Source organism: Ailuropoda melanoleuca, chromosome 4 (genome assembly GCF_002007445.2).
Source record: "Ailuropoda melanoleuca isolate Jingjing chromosome 4, ASM200744v2, whole genome shotgun sequence".
Lineage (NCBI taxonomy): Eukaryota > Metazoa > Chordata > Mammalia > Carnivora > Ursidae > Ailuropoda > Ailuropoda melanoleuca.
The window spans coordinates 59,033,936-59,053,991 of NC_048221.1; the positions used below are offsets into that span (position 1 = coordinate 59,033,936).

A 20,056-nucleotide genomic window follows, 5' to 3' on the forward strand; every position below is an offset into this window, starting at 1 on the left:
CACACTTTAGTGTTAAGTACTTAATTTCATACAGCCAATTACTTTGCTAAGGACTACCAGCTGCTAAAAAAACCTGACATCATCTCATACTGAGAATACTAGCTCTATACCTTTGTTCTCAGGCTGTGAGGAAGGGATGCTGGTCCAAAAAGCCATTGGATTAGATTTAAAAAGGCTAAAATTAAATCCTAGAAAATAAAGAGTATTTCATTTTTTAAACATTTTGAGAATCAAAGTGAATGTAATTTTAAAATATAAAAAGCCGGAGTCCCTCAATTTATACCAATTTGGCTGTCTTACATATTCATTTATCCTGGTAGTTTCATTCTTTGCTTATTTAATAAATAGTGGAAAGACTACCTTATATAACATATAAACATCTCAGTACCATGTTTTTTGAGTGACAAGAATACATTTAAGAATGAACACTTAAAAAGAAAATCAAACTCGAGCTAATGCTCTTGATTCAAGTACATGAGTCACTCAACTTTGGTATCGTATTAGTTTCTTGTTCTCTGCACTAAACATGATATAAGTATCTTCCAGTTAGTCAAATCTAAAAAACTTACACCCACATTCTCTGTTGCTGTTTAAACAGTCATAGGCAAACAGATTTAGGGAGAAAAAAAAATCTGTACCATTATTTTTTCGCTGTTCACAAAGCACTATGTTTATGACCCAACCTTTACTAAAATATTAGTATCTTACCTACAAGGAGTATATGCATTAAGTAAAATATTTACAAATCAGTGGAAGAAAAATTCTGCTTATACTAAAGACTAAGTGCTTACCCTTTTCTGGTGTTTTAAATGTGTAATTAGTTGAGGACTCTTCCTTTGGAAAAGCAAAGAGATTTTTGACTTTGCCATCTGAAGATTGTCTGCTATCTGAATTCTTCAACTCTTCACAATTAGGTTCCACTTTTCCTTCAGATCCACTCTTGACTACTGAACTAATTTCACTACTATTTTTCAAAGGTGCATTAAAACTAAATCCAAACAAAGAACCAGTGGCTGAACTGTTGCCAAATGCAAATGGTTTTGATTTTTCACTACTAAAAATACTTTTAACGGACTCTGAACCAAATACAAACTTTGGAGGAGAAACCACTGCTTTTGTTGTTGCTTCAGACGTGCTAGATGCTTCTCCAACTTCTGAAGTTGCATCTGCTGTGTCATCACCCTGAATTAAATCTGTCCTCTCTCTTGTCGTTTCTTCTAATACAGCTACAGCAATTTTGCCACATGGTGACTCTCTGGGAGTGGCTGAACGAGAAACCTGAGGTGTTATCAAAGAATCTTTCTCTTGGGCTATTTTTGCTTCATCGAATATTTTCTTAAATGAGTCTGCAACATCCTGTAGCTTAAAACGGACGGCTAAATGTTCTACTTTTCTTTCCCCATCTGCAAAATCACAAGCAGTCCACACCCACACTCGTTCTGTCCCTTTCATATTTTGCAAAGTCATGTCTGGAGTTATTCTGTGATTGGCACAAAGTTTTAATACCTGGTCCCTTCTCATCACTATGCGAACTTGCTTATTATCGTAATTCTGTAAAATCTTTATATCACCAATGCCTCTTTCTTTCCACTGACCAACATCTTTATCATACCTATAAAGTTTTGCTCTATGACTAAAAACAACTTGTTCATTTTCCTCACCACTGGACACTTCCACTAGATCAGGTAAAGGTACAACAGGTTCAAAGTACTGTCCATCTCTCTCTTCTTCTTGAGTAACATCAGACTCTTCATCAGTGCCGACTGAGGTCCCACTCTGATTCAACTTGGCAGGAGACTTAGACGGACTCAAAGCAGACTTAAAACTGAAGTTAAATCCTGTTGTTGACTCACCAAAGCGGAAGAGATTTTTCCTCACGGGGCTACTTGCCAATGGAGAAGCATGTACAGAGCTACTACCCACACTATCATCCAAAGCATCTTCCCTTAAATCATAGTTGTCCCACTCAAGTGTGGGCCCCGTGTTTTCGGGGTTTGGCTTGCTGGTTGTATCGGAGGCACTGGCAGCACCTGCATCAGAGCTTTCACTCTCTCCATCAGTGACTTTTGTTTGATCATTTGTCAAAAACGTTTTGAAATCTTTTAATCCACTCTTCATTTCTTCCGCTCTCTGGATTAACTTGGCAGCTCTGCCAGTGTCTACAAGTTTATGAGGAGTCTGAAGTGGTATATCTAATAGAAGTCGCTGGCATTCCTCAAATTTCTGCTTGAATTCTTCAGCCAGCTCTGGCGTTTTAAATTTTGCGGCCAGCTGCTCTAGTTTGGCATCACCATCAGAAAAATCACTCGCTAACCACATCCAGGCTCTATCGGACCCAGACAGAGGCTTCAGGTTCATCGTAGTTGTTATCCAATGGTTAGCACACACTTTTAGTACCTGTTCTCTTCGCATCAGCATTCGCAGTTTGCCATTGACTTCATTCTTGAGAATTTTTAAGTTCCCCAGACCCCTTTCTTTCCACTGACTTATCTCAGCATCAAATCTAAATAATTTTACCCGCTGTGAGTAAAGAACTTTTTCATCTTCTTCTCCTGTTACAAGTTCCACTTTTTCAGGCATCTGAACTACTGGTTCAAAATGGATGTCATCACTGTCCTCGGTCCGATAGGCATCATCATCTTTCTCAAGGTCAGCAGAAGTGTCAGCTTTATCAGCCATTTTACCACTTTGTGATGAGAATAATTTTTCTCCCGCACCTGAAAATCCCTTGAAATTAGGGTCTTTTTTGCCAAACTGAAATCCTTCTCCTGAAGTTGATTTTGCAAGATCTGCAAAGGTAAAAGTGCTACCAGTTTGACCAAAAATCACACCACTACCATTCTTCTGACCACTGATATCCTGAGCCTGAACACCAGTGTCATTTTCAAGGGGCTTTTCACTTTTCTTCTCTTGATTTCCAGGCTCCTGAATGCCAAATTTAAATCCATCAGCAGACATAGGGACAGAAAAACTAAATCCTCCTTTTGTTGACTTAGAATCTGTATTAGAAGAACCCTGAAATGTAAATGAAGGTGTACTTTCTTGATCCACATGCCCAAATTTAAATCCTTGTTCTGCAGTACCAAATTTAAAAGCTTTTTCAGAAAAGTTACTTTTAAATCCTGTTCCAACCTGACTTCCGGAAGAGTCATTTGACTTAGTTCTTGAGCCCGATGTGAAAGCTGAAGGAGCTTCTGCAACAGGGTTATGAGCTGGTTTAGAGGCATCGCAAGCCACACATTTTAAGGAAGAACTCTCATTTTGCACAGAGCAAATGCCACAATCCCACTGTCCTTCCTTCTTGGTGAACATTCCTTCAAATCCACCCTTTGGAGCCTTGCATGTATCCGATGAGACACACTAGAACAGCAGAAGTAGGCTGGTTTTGTTTACTTGGATTCTGGCAAGCAACACATGTGGTAGCGCTTGCTTCATTTCGCACTAAGCAAACACTGCAATCCCACTGTCCTTCCTTCTTGGTGAACATGCCTTCAAATCCACCCTTTGGAGCCTTGCATGTATCTGATGCGGCAGGTGCTAAAACAGCAGAAGTAGGCTGGTTTTGTTTACTTGGATTCTGGCAAGCAACACATGTGGTAGCACTTGCTTCATTTCGCACTAAGCAAACACTGCAATCCCACTGTCCTTCCTTCTTGGTGAACATGCCTTCAAATCCACTCTTTGGAGCTTTGCTTGTCTCTGAAGTACTAAACTTAAAAGAGGCAGGAACTGGAACAGCAGAGGTGGATAGACTCAGTTTACCTGGATTCTGACAAGCAACACATATTGTAGCACTTGCTTCATTTCGTAATGAGCAGCAATTGCAATCCCACTGTCCTTCCTTCTTAGCAAACATGTCCTCAAATCCACTCTTTGGGGTTTTACTTATCTCTGAAGTACCAAACTTAAAAGAAGCAGATGCTGAAACAGAAGAAGTAGGTAAACTCTGTTTTCTTGGATTCTGACAAGCAACACACTTTGAAGAATTTCCTTCATTTTGTACGAGGCATACACTGCAATCCCATTGTCCTTCCTTCGTAGAAAAAACAGATCTGAAATCACTGTTAACAGACTTAGGAAGATCTCCCTGGCCAAATTTAAAGGAAGCTTGCTGAACAAATGAAGATCCACTTTTGTTAGCAGCCTTCGCATTCTGGCATGCAATGCACCTAGATACAGCAGGTTCATTTCTTACTAAGCATATACTACAATCCCAGTGACCTTCTTTCTTTGGAGTCATTGATGCAAATCTATCTGGAGTATTTTCTGGGCCAACAGTAAGACCAGACACAGTTTCAACTAATGGTGGGCCAAGGAGTTCTTTCTTGTTTGGGTTTAGATTCTGGCATGATACACACTTCTTAGCAGTTGCAGCATTCTTTAATGAGCAGCTGTTACAATGCCACCAAGACCCTTCTTTCTTTGCAATCGGAAATTCAAAATTCATGTTTCCAGCATCGGATTTGCAAATATCTTTGCTATCGTGACTTGTGGGTTCTTTTACAATTCTCATAGCCTGATTTGTTGCTGTAGCTACATTTGCTCCTAAGGCTTTTAAAATGTTCTGGGCCTCTTCAAACTTGCATTTAAAAAGTGCTGCTTCCTCAGGGGTTTTGAATCTAATGGCAAGTTGTTCTGGTTTGGGCAACTCATCTGCATAGTCAAGAGCATGCCATACAAAAGATCTGTCGGAGCCAGCGTTTGGTGTCAGTTTCATATCTGGACTGATGTAATGATTTGCACAGATTTTCAATACTTGCTCTCGTCTCATCAGAAGGCGAATTTTACCAGATGTTTTATGCCTTAGGATTTTTACATTGCCAATTCCACGTTCCTTCCATTCTTTGGATTCTGCATCAAAACGAAACAATTTTGCACGATTGCAGAAGAATTCTTCTTCATCTTCCTCACCAGTTTTTACTTCAATCTTATCAGGAAGAGGTACCACAGGCTCAAAGTGAGGGCCGTCATCATCATCGTCACCATGGGCACTCCCTCCATCTGTTTCATGACTCTTGTTGGCCAGCTCTGGTGCAGGTGTTCCAAAAACTGATTTCCCTGGGCCGTGGAAAGTAAACATGTCATCACTTCGACAAAAACCAGAATTCTTTTGCTGATTTGGACCCATGTTTTCAGTAAATGAGATTCCAGGCACATTCTTGCTTCCAAAACTGAAAGTATTTCGAGGTCCAATGGTTTGAGTAGCTTTTGGTCCACTGTAGCTATCTCCTTGCAAAGGTTTATCTGAAGTTAAGAGACCTAAAAGGCTTTCATTATTATTGTAAGCTGCAGATGGGGGCTGTGTCACAACCTGCGGTGAAGAAAAGGTAAAGTCACCATCATTTGACTTGAAATTCGAGTTAAATTTAAAAGGAGTTGGCTGTGTTGTATGTGCAGGTGCTGTCAAAGATGGTCTTATTCCTTCACCTGGCATAGGCTGAACAAAATTAGTTTTTCCAAATTCCATAACCTTAGATTCTGCAGATCTTGAAGCATGAGCTGCAACTGGGGGTTTTGTAAAATAACCTGGCTCTGGCAAAGGTGGATTTGTGCTTGTCTGTTGAACATTGTAATTAAAGTAATCATCACCCCTGGGTGATAGAATTCCTGTTGCAGGAGACTCAAAACGCAATGGAGGACCATACATCTCTTGAGAGAACATACAAGCAGATGAGCTTTGGACTGGTGGTGTGTGCATCTGTTGGGAATAGGCATATATATGTTGTTGAGGTGGAAGCCTATTCATGCCATAAACTGGACCCTAAAAGAAAAAAAAGTTAAAATTTTTGTAGGTTGTCTACAAAACTACAGATAACTAGATACAAACCAATTCTCACAAACCACAAACATTATAAGGTAAAGCATTATAAGGTAAAGATATCATTAGGGTATGTACCACAGCATTAAGAGAAGACATTACTTACAAACATACTTACAGTTATACTCCTTTCTTGGCATATAATGGAAATTGCCTTAACTAATAACAAAATCTTAAAAATCCAATTCTACAATAAACGTATAGAATAAATTTCCTCTTCATTCCTAAATACTGTGTCAAATGATGTTAACAATAATGATGATGATGATGGAGACTAACATTTATCGAGCATTTACTCATGTGCCAACTGGGCACTGTTTTAAGCACTTTACATAATATCTCATTTTAATATCCTCAAAAACCCTATGAATTAAGGGATTATTATCCTCATTTTACATATGCAAAGAGAGATTAAGAAACTTGCCCAAGTCACAGCGAGCAGAAGAGCCAGGGTCTAAATGCACCCAAGCCATCTGTCTTCAAAGCTTCATAGCTCAACTATGGTTGTAATACTGGTTGTTAATCAACACCTACGTAAGCCACTTCAGGCCTGAAGTACTTACCACACAGTGGTTCAGCAAGGCCATTCTAGTCCTACTTCCGCCAAAACAAAATGATGAAGGACCCACCACCACCACCACCACCCCCCATTTAGAAAATATTCTAAATGTTCACACTTATTGTAACATAAAAATAAGATGAGTAAGAAGCATAACTTCTGTATCTGGAAAGAAATTTAAAATAGCTGTATCTTATGGGACATATAAGTTTTAATGCTGAACTACTTCTTGAATTTCTTTGAAGGAAGCCTGAACAATTAAAAAGGAGATATTTATAAATGTATAAATTATTCCTTGGTTACCTTTGTGGGAGTAACATTAGCTGCTGGTCTGAGAAGATACTGGGAATTATATGCTGGTGACTGACTATAATATACTGAAGGGCCAGTAGTTGCAACTAAAAAAAAAAAAAAAGAAAAAAAAAGAAAAGAAAGAAAACAGTTAAAAAAGTCTATACTACAGTTAAGACTATCTAGGCAAGAACTATAAATTACAAAAGCAATAGAAATCAAAGAAAGATTTAACTATAGATTTTTTTTAATTTCTATACATCAAAATATACCATAAAGAAGATTATCAAGTGACAAACTAGGAAAAACCCCTAAATATGACACATGAGGAATAAGAGAGCAGCACCACAGTGGTCAACAAGAACAAGCGCCTCACAACAAGCATCAAAAAAGGAGCCAAGAAGAAAGCATTTGGTCCATTTTCTAAGAAAGACTGGTATGATATGAAGGCCAGTCTATGTTCAACATCAGAAATACTGGGAATACACTAGTCATAGGAAGGAACCAAAATGCATCTGATTGGCCTCAGGGCCATGTTTTTAAAGTGAGCCTTAAAAATTTGTAGAAAGACAAGGCTGCATCTTATAAACTCAAGCTGAAAATGTTCCAGTCAAAAATCACCTGATAAATTCATGCAAAGAATCTCATAGGTAACACAAAATGTGTTCCTTGGCTTTAAAAAAAAAAAAAAAAAAAAAAGGGCACATCATGACTGACACTCATGTTGATGTCCAAACTATTTGTTTCATCAGTGTTGTATGAGTTTCACCAGGAAACTGACAACTAGAAGACACTCATGTTCATGGCAAAGCTACCAACAATCATCGCTTAATTTGTTTTATGAAAGTTTTATCAGAAAACAAAACAACTTAAAGACCATTTATGCCGTGACATGGAAGAAATGGAAATTGTGACCCAAGAGGTGCTAAACAATTGATTCTAGAAAGCCCTGAAAAAGACCTAGAAAAGACTAGTCAGTCTATTTATGTTCTCTTCACAGTGACTAGAAGTAAAAATTGCTAAAGAAGCCCAAGTTTGAATTTGGAAAACTAATGGAACTGCCTGGTAAAGATAGTTATTTTGGAAACATTCTGGGGAGAAAAAAGGAACAGAACACAAAACAAGCTGATGGATATGAGCCAAGAATCATAAAGTCTGAAAATTTAACTAGTTACTTTATCAGTGACTAGTGACTCTTAATAGTGGGGAAAAAAAATTAAAGTTCTTATAAACCTACTAAAAATAATCTATTATGAAAAAAGTACCAAATAAACAGATAACTCAGGAAATATAAAAGAGTATAAAGTATTGAACATACCCAATATAAAAAATAAAAACTGATACCATTTTTGTTTTTAAAAATTGGTGAAGGTTTTTAGAAACCGTTAATAGTTAACACTAAGCAAGAATGCAATGAGATGGGCACTATCAGATAATGGTGGTAAAGAGTGTAAACTGGCATAGCTTTTCTGGAAAGCAGTTTTCCAACACAAAAGAATTTTTTAAATACCCTAACAATCCTAAGAATGTATCCACAGCATTATTTATAACAGCAAACTGGAAATAATAAGGGAATAAAATTTGCAGTTCTACATGATAGGAGAACCTGTATTCATTAATAGTATTTTCAAAAAATATTTAAGAAAAATGCTCAGAATTCTAATGTTTAAAAAAAGCCTACTCGTCTACATACAAAATAAGGATAAAAATCTCACTAAAAATTCTTTACATATACAAAGAGAAAGGACGAGAAGGAAATGCTCCAAAATGTTAATAGCACTCTATGTGGTACAGTTAGTTTTTAGTTTACATTGCTAGTACTTCTAAATATTTCCTATAAGCTTATTAATCATTGTTTTTAATCATCTTACTTTAAAAAGAAAAGGAATCTTGGTATATTTTTACTTTCATTAGGAAAAACAAAATCTGTGAGCACAAGAACGCAAAACTGGGGACTTGAGCTCTCCACCTTTCAGGGCCACAAAGCTGCTTTGTGACCTTGTCAATTAGCTGTTTGGGGTCTCCATTTTTCTCAATTGTAAAATGAGGATGTGCTGCTTCTATACATTTCATAGGGTAATTGCAAGAATAAAATGAGACAATGCGAATGTTATGTTTAACAACCAGAAGACCTTTTATGTCTGTACACAGAAAAAATGGAAATTGTGACTCAAAAGGTGCCAAATGATCAATTCCACACAGCACTCAAAAAGCCCTAGAAAAGGCTAGCCAGTTTACTTATCTTCTCTATGCCAGGCTCTACATAGCGCACAGGGTTTTTAAGTGAGCAGTGTGTGAACTCTTGACACATCTCATATATTTATCTATGACTTATGACATTCATTAAGTTTGACTTTACAAAGATTTCCTATTATTTTGCCTACATTAAAAGACACTGTCAAAAGAGAATAGCGAGGCTGCCGTCAGTATGGCCCTATGGGCCATCAACATAAACGTGCTCATCTAAACTGGAACATACTATTCTAAATCTTCCCTGGGTTAAAACCAGTTAGGAAAAAAGCATACTACTACCATTTCAGGAATCTATCTCATGTCAAGGAAACCTGTTTTTATCATCATCTCTGGCTGTCAGTGGGCAATATTTCACATTGGCAAGTGGCTTTCCAGTTAAGACCACTGAAGTCTGAACCCGGGCTCTACCAATAATTAGCTGTACAATATGGATAAATTATGTAAGCTTTCTAAACTCATTTCCTCATCTATAAAATAGAATTCATGGGACGCCTGGGTGGTGCAGTCGGTTAATCGTCTGCCTTCAGCTCAGGTCAGGATCCCAGGGTCCTGGGATCGGGACGCACATCAGACTCCCTGCTCCGTGGGGAGTCTGCTTCTCCCTCTCCCTCTGCCCCTCCAATTCCTGCTCATGCTCTCTCTCTTTTTCAAATAAATAAATAAAATCTTAAAAAAAAAATTCATAATGGTATCTACCATTCTGGGTTACCAAGATTAAAGGAAATTACATGCACAAAGCACTTTTGCACACAGACAACCCACAGGACACCCCTGGTTCATTAAATGTTTACTACACACACACTCTAATACACACCTACACATACACAAATGCTCACAATAATGTGAGGCAAGTTTTATCTCCACATTTCAAACACACAAACTGGCTCAAGAGATCACTATATACAGAGAGCACAACTTTAAATTCCAATACGGCCCAGCTCCAACTCCTTCCTACTTTGTACGACCACAGTATTTCAAAATAAACAAGATTTCCTATGAAAGTCATACCTCTAAGTATATCACCAAAATAAATCCTGTGAAGGTTTTATTTAGCTATCTCTTAATGCACAACAATATCAGGTAACATTTTCCAAAGTCAGGAATAGTTCTACCTCAGTCTCAGCTTCTCTGACATATGTATTAAAGGATCAGATAAAGCCTGTTTTGTTTCTGCTTGGAGTTATAAAAATCTTAATATCAAACATGGCTTAAGGAACAATAAGTAGACATGTATATAAACAAATGTATATAGACGAGGTGAGTTCACAAGTTATCTATGTAAAGGAGGAGCGAGTACAGTGATTTTACTAAAATCTGGATTATCCAGTTGCAAACTAACCTGTTAGTGGAGCCCCATGAAAAGTCTGTGATCCCTGATATCCATCAGGCACTGACTCTGGTCCATAATTCTCCGAAGGCCAACGATGAGGGGACCCTAAGTTACTACTATGTAGTTTCAACTCCTGCATTTCTTTCTGTTGGAAGAAAGGAAACAACTGTAAGCAATCGTATCATGCCAGAAACAGTGCTAGAGCAAATAAATATTTTAAATTTAAATACTTTAAATACTTGATGATGTGTTGAGATTTGACATTCCAGTAAGATCTGTGTATCAGGTGCTCATTTAAGAAAATGATCCTTAATTTGTTAAAACTTATTTCTTCCCATTCTTTCATTCCTTAGTACCATATTACCTCATTCATTCTAGATTAGAGTTAGCTATCACCGAAACTGATAACCTCCTAGATGGCTTCATCTCCATTTCCATTCCATACTTGCCTAAATTAATCTTTCCAAAGTTGAGGGTTTGTTTTTAAGATTTTAATTATTTATTTGGGGGGGGGGAGACGAGACATAGCACAAGCGGGTGGGGGGGACAGAGGAAGAGGGAGAAGCAGACTCCTCATTGAGCAGGAAGCCCAACAGGGGGCTTGATCCCAGGACCCTGGGATCCTGACCTGAGCCAAAGGCAGCCTCTTGACCAACTGAGCCACCCAGGTGCCCCTAAAGTTGAGTTCTGGCCAAGACACTTCCCTGTTCAAAAACACAAGTATCAGGGCGCCTGGGTGGCACAGCGGTTAAGCGTCTGCCTTCGGCTCAGGGCGTGATCCCAGTGTTATGGGATCGAGCCCCACATCAGGCTCTTCTGCTATGAGCCTGCTTCTTCCTCTCCCACTCCCCCTGCTTGTGTTCCCTCTCTCACTGGCTGTCTCTATCTCTGTCGAATAAATAAAATCTTTAAAAAAACAAAACAAAACACAAGTATCTACAAATTAAACTTCTCTGATATTCTTGGTCCTCAGAAGTATTGCCCCAAACACCCTTCCAGCACCTCCTTTCCACACTGCTTTCCTCTCCAGTCCATTTGCGCTACTCAATATTCCAAATTACCTCTTAATACCAGCTTTCCACCTACACACAACTGATATAACAAAACACTACAAATCCTTCAGGGCTGATGCTCTAATGATCCACTGGGAAAAGGAAAATAACTGATATCTGCCCAGAATATATTATGTATTTAATAATACAGTCCAGGCATTTTACTTAAATTCTCAATCCTTACACACATAAACAATATTCACTCACATCTTGAAGGGAAAAAAAAAAGATGCAGGAAATAGCACAGCCAGAACTCAAACCAAATTTTACTCCAAGTATGTTTTCATAATACCACTCTGCTGCCTACACAGAGGACAAACTGCTTTCTAATGGTAGCTATATGGCTACTTATCAGATCTCTGTTGTTTTACAGACAACTAAATGACAACACCTTCCCCAACCCCAGAAACTACAAAATGTCCCTTACAAAACAGGCACTTATCAAGAAACTATTCTGTTTCCAAAGAAACTACAGTGGTATCAGTCAACAGTCATTTTTGAAAACGGTATCAAATATCTGTATATGGGTCCAGCACTAAAAAGACTTTTTGAAACAGACCACATAGCAATATCTAGCTATAAAATAAAACACACACAACCAATCAGTCTGAGAAGTGAACTCCTAGACCAACGTATGATTGGTTTATTTCACTAGTTCAATTCAATCACTTGGGAACCACCTCTATGTCAGGAATGTTGCTATGTTTTGGATTAGAGTCTTTCCCTTTGAAGGATTCACACCTGATGGAGGAAGCAGAAACAAGTAATTTCAAAAATATGGTTAAGGCCTAAAGACACATGAAAAGACGCTCAACATCATGGAAATACAATTCAAAACCACAATGAGATACCACCTCACGCCTGTCAGAATGGCTGAAATCAAAAACACAAGAAAAAATTAAGTGTTGGCAAGGATGTGGAAAAAAAAGAATCATACACTGTTGGTGGGAATGCAAACTGGTGCAGCCACTGTGGAAGACAGTTTGGAAGTTGCTCAAGAAACTAAAAACGAACTACCATATGATCCAGTAATACCCATACTCCTGGGTATTCACCCAAAGAATATGAAAACACGAATTCGAAGAGATATATGCACCCCTATGTTTATTGCAGCACTATTTACAAGAGCCAAGATACAGAAGCAGCACGTGTCCAATGACAGATAAATGGATTAAAAAAGACATGATATTATATATATATATATATATGCACACATACACACAGTGGACTATTAGTCATAAAAAGAATGAAATCCGACCATTTGCAACAATGTGGATGGATCTAGAGAGTATAATGCTAAGTGAAATAAGCCAGACAAAGACAAATATCATACAATTTCACTCGTATGTGAATTTTAAAAAACAAACGTGGAGGAAAAAAAGACAAACCAAAAAAACAGACTCAACTACTAGAAAACAGGTAGATGATTATCAGAGAGGAAGTGGGTGAAGGAATGGATGACATAGGTGATGGGGATTAAGAATACATTTATCTGGGTAGGAATGTAAACTGGTACAGCCAATCTGGAAAACAGTATGGAGGTTCCTCAAAAAGTTAATAGATCTACCCTATGACCCAGCAACTGCACTACTAGGTAGTTACCCAAACGATACAAACATAGTGATTCAAAGGGACACATGCACCCCAATGTTTACAGCAACAATGTCCACAATAGGCAAACTATGGAAAGAGCCCAGGTGTCCATCAACAGATGAATGGATGAAGAAGATGTGGTAAATATATGCAATGAAATATTATTCACCCATCAGAAAGATTTGAAATCTTGCCATGTGCAATGATGTGGATGGAACTAGAGGGTATTATGCTAAGAGAAATAAGTCAAAGACAAACACCGTACGATTTCACTCATAGGTGGAATTTAAGAAACAAAACAGATGAACATAGGGGAAGGAAAGGTAAGTAAAATAAGAGGAAAACAGAGAGGGAGACAAACTATAAGAGAATCTTAACTATAGGGAACAAACTGAGGGTTGCTGGAAGGGAGGTGGGTGGGGGGAAGGGATAACTGAGTGATTGGCATTAAGGAGGGCACTTGATGTAATGGGCGCTGGGTGTTACATGCAACCGATGAATTACTAAATTCTACCTCTGAAACTAATACACTATATGATAACTTAATTGAATTTGAATTAAAAAATTGAAAAAAATAAAAAAGAATACATTTATCTTCATAAACACTAAGTAACATATAGAACTGCTGAGTCACTATATTGTACACCTGAAACCAATGTAACATTATGTTAACTACGCTGGAATTAAAGTTTAAAAAATTAAAATTAAAAAATGGGAAAAATAATATGGTTAAGTGTCGGGGTAAACTATACAAAACAGTATGACTCTATAGTAGCATGGCAAAGGGACATTTTGAACAGCTTTACAAGGAAGTGAAGGAGTGGTCAAGGAAGCAATCTCGGAATAAGAGAAGCACAGTTTAGAGCTATTAAGTGATTTACCTTAATGGCCTCTACTTGTTGGCAGATCATTTTCAATAAAGAATTTTGATCTTCTGCCCATCGAGGTGGTGTTTTGGGAGAATACTAAGAAGAAAAAAAATGTATTTAAAACATTTAGAACAGAAACATTCTGCAACGGAGTGATTCATTTCTTTCTACCTACCTTGTAACTTTTAGTTGGTGATAGAGAATATATGCTGGGAGATGGTGTAGAATGTTTTATTTCTGAATCTGCATTTCGCAAAGAACCATTTTTATAAAGGGGACCTCCTTCACTATAGTCATCGAGTTCCTGCATGACCGAATTAAGCATCTCTTTTACAGACTCCAGTGGCACAGGCAACTAAAAACAAAAGGCATGAATCAAAGGCTTTAGTTTGCAAAAATAAACTAACAACTCTGAAATAAAGATTTTATCTTACTAATTTATTTATATGTTCTCACTTACGTGTAATAAGCACTTTATACTTTACGTAGGAACACACATGAAAGTGTTGTGTCATCTAGTCTTGACTCTAAAATCTATGATGTTCCTATCCTTTCTATTAACCATAGTAACGGTAGAGGAATGTTAACTTGAGAAGTTTTTCCACATGAATAAAATAAGCTACTGATTGTTATTAATTTTGAGTGGGGAGAGAAACACAGATGCTAGAATGTACCAGACACTATCAATCCTAATGTAAGAGCAGCAACATGAATTGATCAACAAAATACTCGGAACGTTTAACATAACTAAAGTTAATACCATCATGACAGTCTCAAACTGCTGACAGTAAGAAAAAAGATAATCCATAGCAAATGGTAAAGATGAGAAGAAATGCTCTGAAGGTGTCAGCAACTACTTTCAATCTCAGTGAAATGTTTAATTGCCAGATTCATTAACAACCAGTCCTTAGGCTGCAGTATTTGCTTTGATTACACTGCCAAGGTAACAAAAATAAATGTTCTGCCTTAGAAACCTTTTCTAAATTCCCTAACAAGTATTTTTGTAGAACAAAAAGTTAGACTTTCCAAGTTTAAGAAAAAAAACAGCAAACCTAAGACAAAGCAATGCTAATATTTACACACCATTTCTGTGCATTAATAAGTATTACTATTTTGAAATTATCAAAATATAAAGCCAAAGCAAAAATATTTACCATCCAGTTAGCAATAGTAAGAAAGTACACAGAGCTTGCACCTTACCTTCTTGGCCACTGAAAGACTGGAATCACTGTCATCTAAAATCTTTATTAGGTAGTCCCTGGCCTTTCTCAGGTAATTTTTGCACTCTTCTTGTTCTTCAGGAGAAAGGACATCATTTTCAATGTCTTCTGCTTTTCTATGAAAAATCTACACAAAGAATGCTTTTATGAAACAGTAAGGTTTTAAAACAAAAAAACTTTTAATTCACATACCAATATCTACTTACCAGTGCAAGATTCCAGTAAGAAACAACGTTTTTTATAGATTCAAAAGCAGTCATAGCATCTTCTATATTTCCATTAACTACATCCAATATAGCAAATGTTATGTGTGCTTCTTCCTCGTATTCATCAACTTCAGATGCCTAAACACATTTAGTAATTTTTAGTCCAACTGCCTCTCCCCAGAATATCACACCCAAGTGATTTCCCAAAGATTTTACATGATCTAATTAATAGCTCAGTCTTCTTTTCTGCCATGTTTTGTGACAGCTAGTGGACTTTGAAAACAAGACAAGGATCAAAGAGACAGGCAATTGATTAAAGCAGTTTATACCTCTATGTATTTGTTTTTAAACTGGAGATCCACATCTCCAGTTCATTCACAGAGGGACCCTCCATTACCTGAATGTCTGCACTATGGAAATGTTTAAACAGAGGGTCCGTAGGTTCAGGAATACTGCTCTTCTTTTTGATTGTCTTCAACATTGGCAAAACCTTTTTCCAATAATGAACACTTCTGCCTATGTATTCCCGTTGATCATAAAAAGAATTAAGACAGCTGCCCTAAAACAGAAAGTTAGAAGCATACAACGTAAGGAACACAAATAATAGAATCTAAAAATTCCTTTATAAATGGCCTGAACAACTGGTTAAAATTTCACATCAAGGCAAAACAGAATCTCAAAAGTCATAGACCTCACTTTCCAAATGTTGGAAGAAACAACCACCCTAATACCAGTGACCATTCTAAACCCAACTTTTAAACACTTTCAGTGATACTACCTAATGAGGCAGCCCTGTTTTTTAAAAGTTGTCATTTTACATAGCCCAAACCTGCCACTCTGTAAGTGTTACAGTTTGGTCGCAGAGTTAAATATCCACACCTAACCTTGCCATAGAACAGACCTCAAATATTTGTAAAGATCTATAATGCCCTTAACCTACAGAGCCATCTGCTACTGACATGTAAAAAAAATTTTGAGGCTGGATAATAATTACCATAACTTACTAAGTAATAATAACAGCTAATACTTAAATAACATTGACTATGCCACTGTTCTAAGTGCTTATGTATCAGCTATTAGTTATTTTGTGGCAAGATTTAAAAAAATACATTTCACTTGGCATAATGCGAATAAGCTGCTACTGTTTCTTTGATCTAAAAGACTCAGGGAAAAGTTTGTTTTTTAAAAATTAGGTAATGTTTTTAAAAATTCTTACACTTTAATGAACTCACCGTTTTCTGAAGGCATTTTGCCCAATGTACAAGCAGGGCAGGCTGAAGGCCATGTTTTTCCTGGCCCCTTAGTGTGTTTATGTCATGCTGAACTAGAATTCGCAATTTTGCTGTGGTTCCAGGTCTAAAAAAAGTTTAATAAAATTGATTTATAAACACACAGCTCAAAACTTAAATGTATGTTAATCATCACATGACAATTAAACTCAATCTTCACATGAGAATTAGACATGTAGGCAGTAAGTTTTTAAATAGGTTTTTAAGTTAAAAACTTAGGCAATAAGTTAAAGGAATGTTTTTATTTTACTACTTACACTGTTTTTCTGTGAATTAGATTACAAACTGCATCCCACCAAGATTTTTGTCTTTCTGTACAAAGCTGTTTACATACAGGAAGTGGCAAGCATAGTGGCTGATAGAAGCTATAGTGAGAACTACATTTCTCCTTTAATTGTAAGTGGCTGGTATATATTACTCCAAGTAGAAATACCTGTTTTATTTAAAAAAAAAAAAAAGTCGATTTAAGTTAGAAAAAAATTAAACAAAATTCAAAATATTTAATTTGTTAAAATCCTTGCTTACTTCAAGATCTAAAATACATATTGATTCTGGTGCATTTGTTTCAAGTCTTGAGGTTTCCTGGGGCAAATGATGAAACAGCTGCTTTAGCCATTTTCGAATTGCAGGTAAGGCAGACAACGAATTCCACTGTAAGCCAAGCCAGGTAAGGTGCTGAAGACTACCATTATGTGCTCGAATGGCACCTGAAATAAAGAGAAAAAAATGGCTTGAGGTTTTGGAAATCTTGCTTATGCCATCAGTTTTGCCAATTACTCACAATAAATGCATCTTAATTTTATAACTGCTTTTCTATATTAGAGCTGGGGCAAATTCTATGCTAAGCAAAGTCTCATGTTCTTAGTAAAGGTAGTCACACTTCATATTTAGGAATTTTAACAACAACAGTCATGAGGAAAAAAGCTCCTTCCAAGTCTATCTAAGAAAAAAAAAGGTACTCACTAGAACTCAATAAAACACGGTAGTGACAGAAGCCACCCAGTATGAAATCCTGAAACAATAGATTTTCCTTTCAGTAGAGAGTCATTAAAACAATGGGATACCACTATATTAATCCCTTGGGACAGTAAAGAGATCTTTTCTTCCACAAGAAATTTAATCCCGAAAAAGTTATGGGTTTTTGGAAGCATAAAGAGGTACAACCCTTCTGGCAATACGGCAATTTGCAAGAGACTTAAAGGTGTTCAGTAACTTTACTCCAGTAATTCTGGTTTTAGAAAACTCTACAGAAAGATCTGAAATACAGCTATTTTATTTCTTACAGTGAAAAAACTGAAAACATCTTAGATGCCAAAGAGCAAAAAGTGGCAAACAAATTATGGCTAATTCATATAACAAATTATACTGCCAATAAAGTAGTTATTTACAGAAACAGATAAACAGGGAGAGAATTCATGAAAGAAGACAATCACATGTACAGTATAAACAACTATTTAGGAAAAAAACATTCCACCACAATCAAAAAGAAGAGCAGGAAAAAAACAAAGCCCTCACACCATCCTACACCCCCCCCCAAAATACCTCAAAGGAATACAGGGAAATATTAAGTCATTATTTCTGGGTAATGAGATTATGAAATTACTTCTCTTTTTGCTTTTATTCTCCTAAAATAAAAGGATTAAGATACAAAATATTTACTTTAAAAGATACAACTTACCAACATCATATCTAGCCAAATCATCAGGCTCTGGTGCTTGTACATCAATGTTTCCAATATCATCATTACCAAGAAATGATCTATCCTTAGGTGACTGACTAGAAAACAGAGCGTCATACAAAGCGGACTGCCCACTTTTATTGGCGAAGGATTCTACAACCTCTTTTAAAAAATCTTGTTTGTCACGACTTAAGTTTAGCAGCATGTGTCCTGAAAAACGAATTATTTCCATCGTTTAAAAAACAGATTATTTTTACTCATATCTCTCAATTGTTTCATTCATATACCCTAAGAAGAAAAAACATGATTATCTCAGAGCTAGCTAACCCTCCAACCCAGCAACCACAACTGAACAAAAAGGGTGCAAAAAATGAACACAGACTACAGGTTTAACAGTTATCTTTACATGCTAGAGTGAAAGAAAGATGACCAGAGTATGTCTGAAAAATCCTGAAAGTACTTAAAATATTTACATTTTAGATGGAAAGTGTATCATTTAAGTGGCCACAGGAGAGCAGAGCCAAGCTCAAATTCTCTGATCTGATACACTGACTTTTAAACCTAGCTGGTAAGAATCACCCTTGGAAAAGCTTTAAAAAAAATAATCATTTCCAGGCCGCACTTCCTAGAGATTGATTCCACAGGTCTGGGGTGAAGAATCTGTTTTTAAAACACTCCCTTGGATGAAGTTCCAGTACATGCTATAACATGGCTGAACACTGAAAACACTACGGTAAGTGGAAGAAGTGTCAGTCACAAAGGAAAAGACCACAGGTCGTGTAATTCAACTTTTTTAAAATGTCCAGAATAAGGAAATCTAAAGGGGAAGAATATTAATGGTTGCCTTGGACTAGAGGATTTGGGGGAATATGAAGAGTGACTGCTAATGATTATGAGGTTTCATTAGGAGGTGATGAAAATGTTTTTAAAATTGACTGCAGTGATGGTTGCACAATTCTGTGAACACACTAAAAACCACTGAGTTGTACATTTATATGAATCACATGATGAATTATGTATGATATGAATTCCATCTCAAACTGTTTAAGAGGGGAAAAACCCACTCTTTGGAGTAATTCTGCTTGTCAGTCAGATCAGACTTAGCTCTCGAAAATTTGCAGACAAATTCAGGAACATCCACATCAAAGACAGTAAAACACAATTCATTTTACTAACTGACACTCTGCAAAAACATCTAGAAAACATCTACGACAGCCTTCCAAAGGTAGACGAGAGACATAAGGAAAAAAATGCAGTCACTTCTTCAAGGACAGGAAGTAGACCTCCCACAAAAAAGCAAGCTGTGGGTTAGAGGAGCAATATATGCTTTGACCAGTAGCCTAACTACAGACAAAGCTTAGAGTAACTTTAATACTACTACTTGCTCTATACAAAGTTCATTCGATTTTATACCAAAACTGCTTGTTACATAAAGCATTATGTTTCTTCAGTTCATTGCTGGATTTGCTAGCTACACAAATAACCTGAATGAAGCTTCTGCCTCAACAAAATTAGATTAAATGTAACAGACCTTTAGGATCCATTCCAAATAGTCAAAACCAGGAATAAATTTACAAATTCCAAAAGCCTAACAGTATGTAAGTATGTATCCTCCATCTTCTTTACTATGTCATCAGTTTCTTAAGCGATCCATGACTTCATCTTTATATCCTCCACAGCAGTATTTTATAAATTACTGATGCTAAATGGCTGGCAAATCAGTTAATTATTCTCAGTTCAGGAGGTGCTTTAAAATATTCAGAATGGAGGCTCTGCAAGCTAGATAAAGGAGGGGTTAAAGAGTTTCTCCATCCAGGAGCAGAGAGTATCAAACATGTTACCTTCTGAAGGAGACATTTCTTATAATTCTGTATCTCTTGCCCTCATCCAATATGGCA

General features: G+C 36.9%; 1 protein-coding gene across 1 annotated transcript in view; it reads right to left on the bottom strand.

Moving 5' to 3' along the window:
* LOC100484820 (E3 SUMO-protein ligase RanBP2) overlaps nucleotides 1-20,056 on the bottom strand; it is a 78,185-nt gene that overhangs the window by 18,492 nt on the left and 39,637 nt on the right. Inside the window, 13 exon segments of the mRNA XM_034658906.1 lie at nucleotides 792-3,358; nucleotides 3,360-5,761; nucleotides 6,681-6,775; nucleotides 10,261-10,396; nucleotides 13,778-13,861; nucleotides 13,941-14,120; nucleotides 14,966-15,112; nucleotides 15,192-15,329; nucleotides 15,589-15,750; nucleotides 16,424-16,547; nucleotides 16,738-16,913; nucleotides 17,006-17,187; nucleotides 18,159-18,368. Of these exon segments, the coding sequence (XP_034514797.1) occupies nucleotides 792-3,358; nucleotides 3,360-5,761; nucleotides 6,681-6,775; nucleotides 10,261-10,396; nucleotides 13,778-13,861; nucleotides 13,941-14,120; nucleotides 14,966-15,112; nucleotides 15,192-15,329; nucleotides 15,589-15,750; nucleotides 16,424-16,547; nucleotides 16,738-16,913; nucleotides 17,006-17,187; nucleotides 18,159-18,368 (6,603 nt within the window).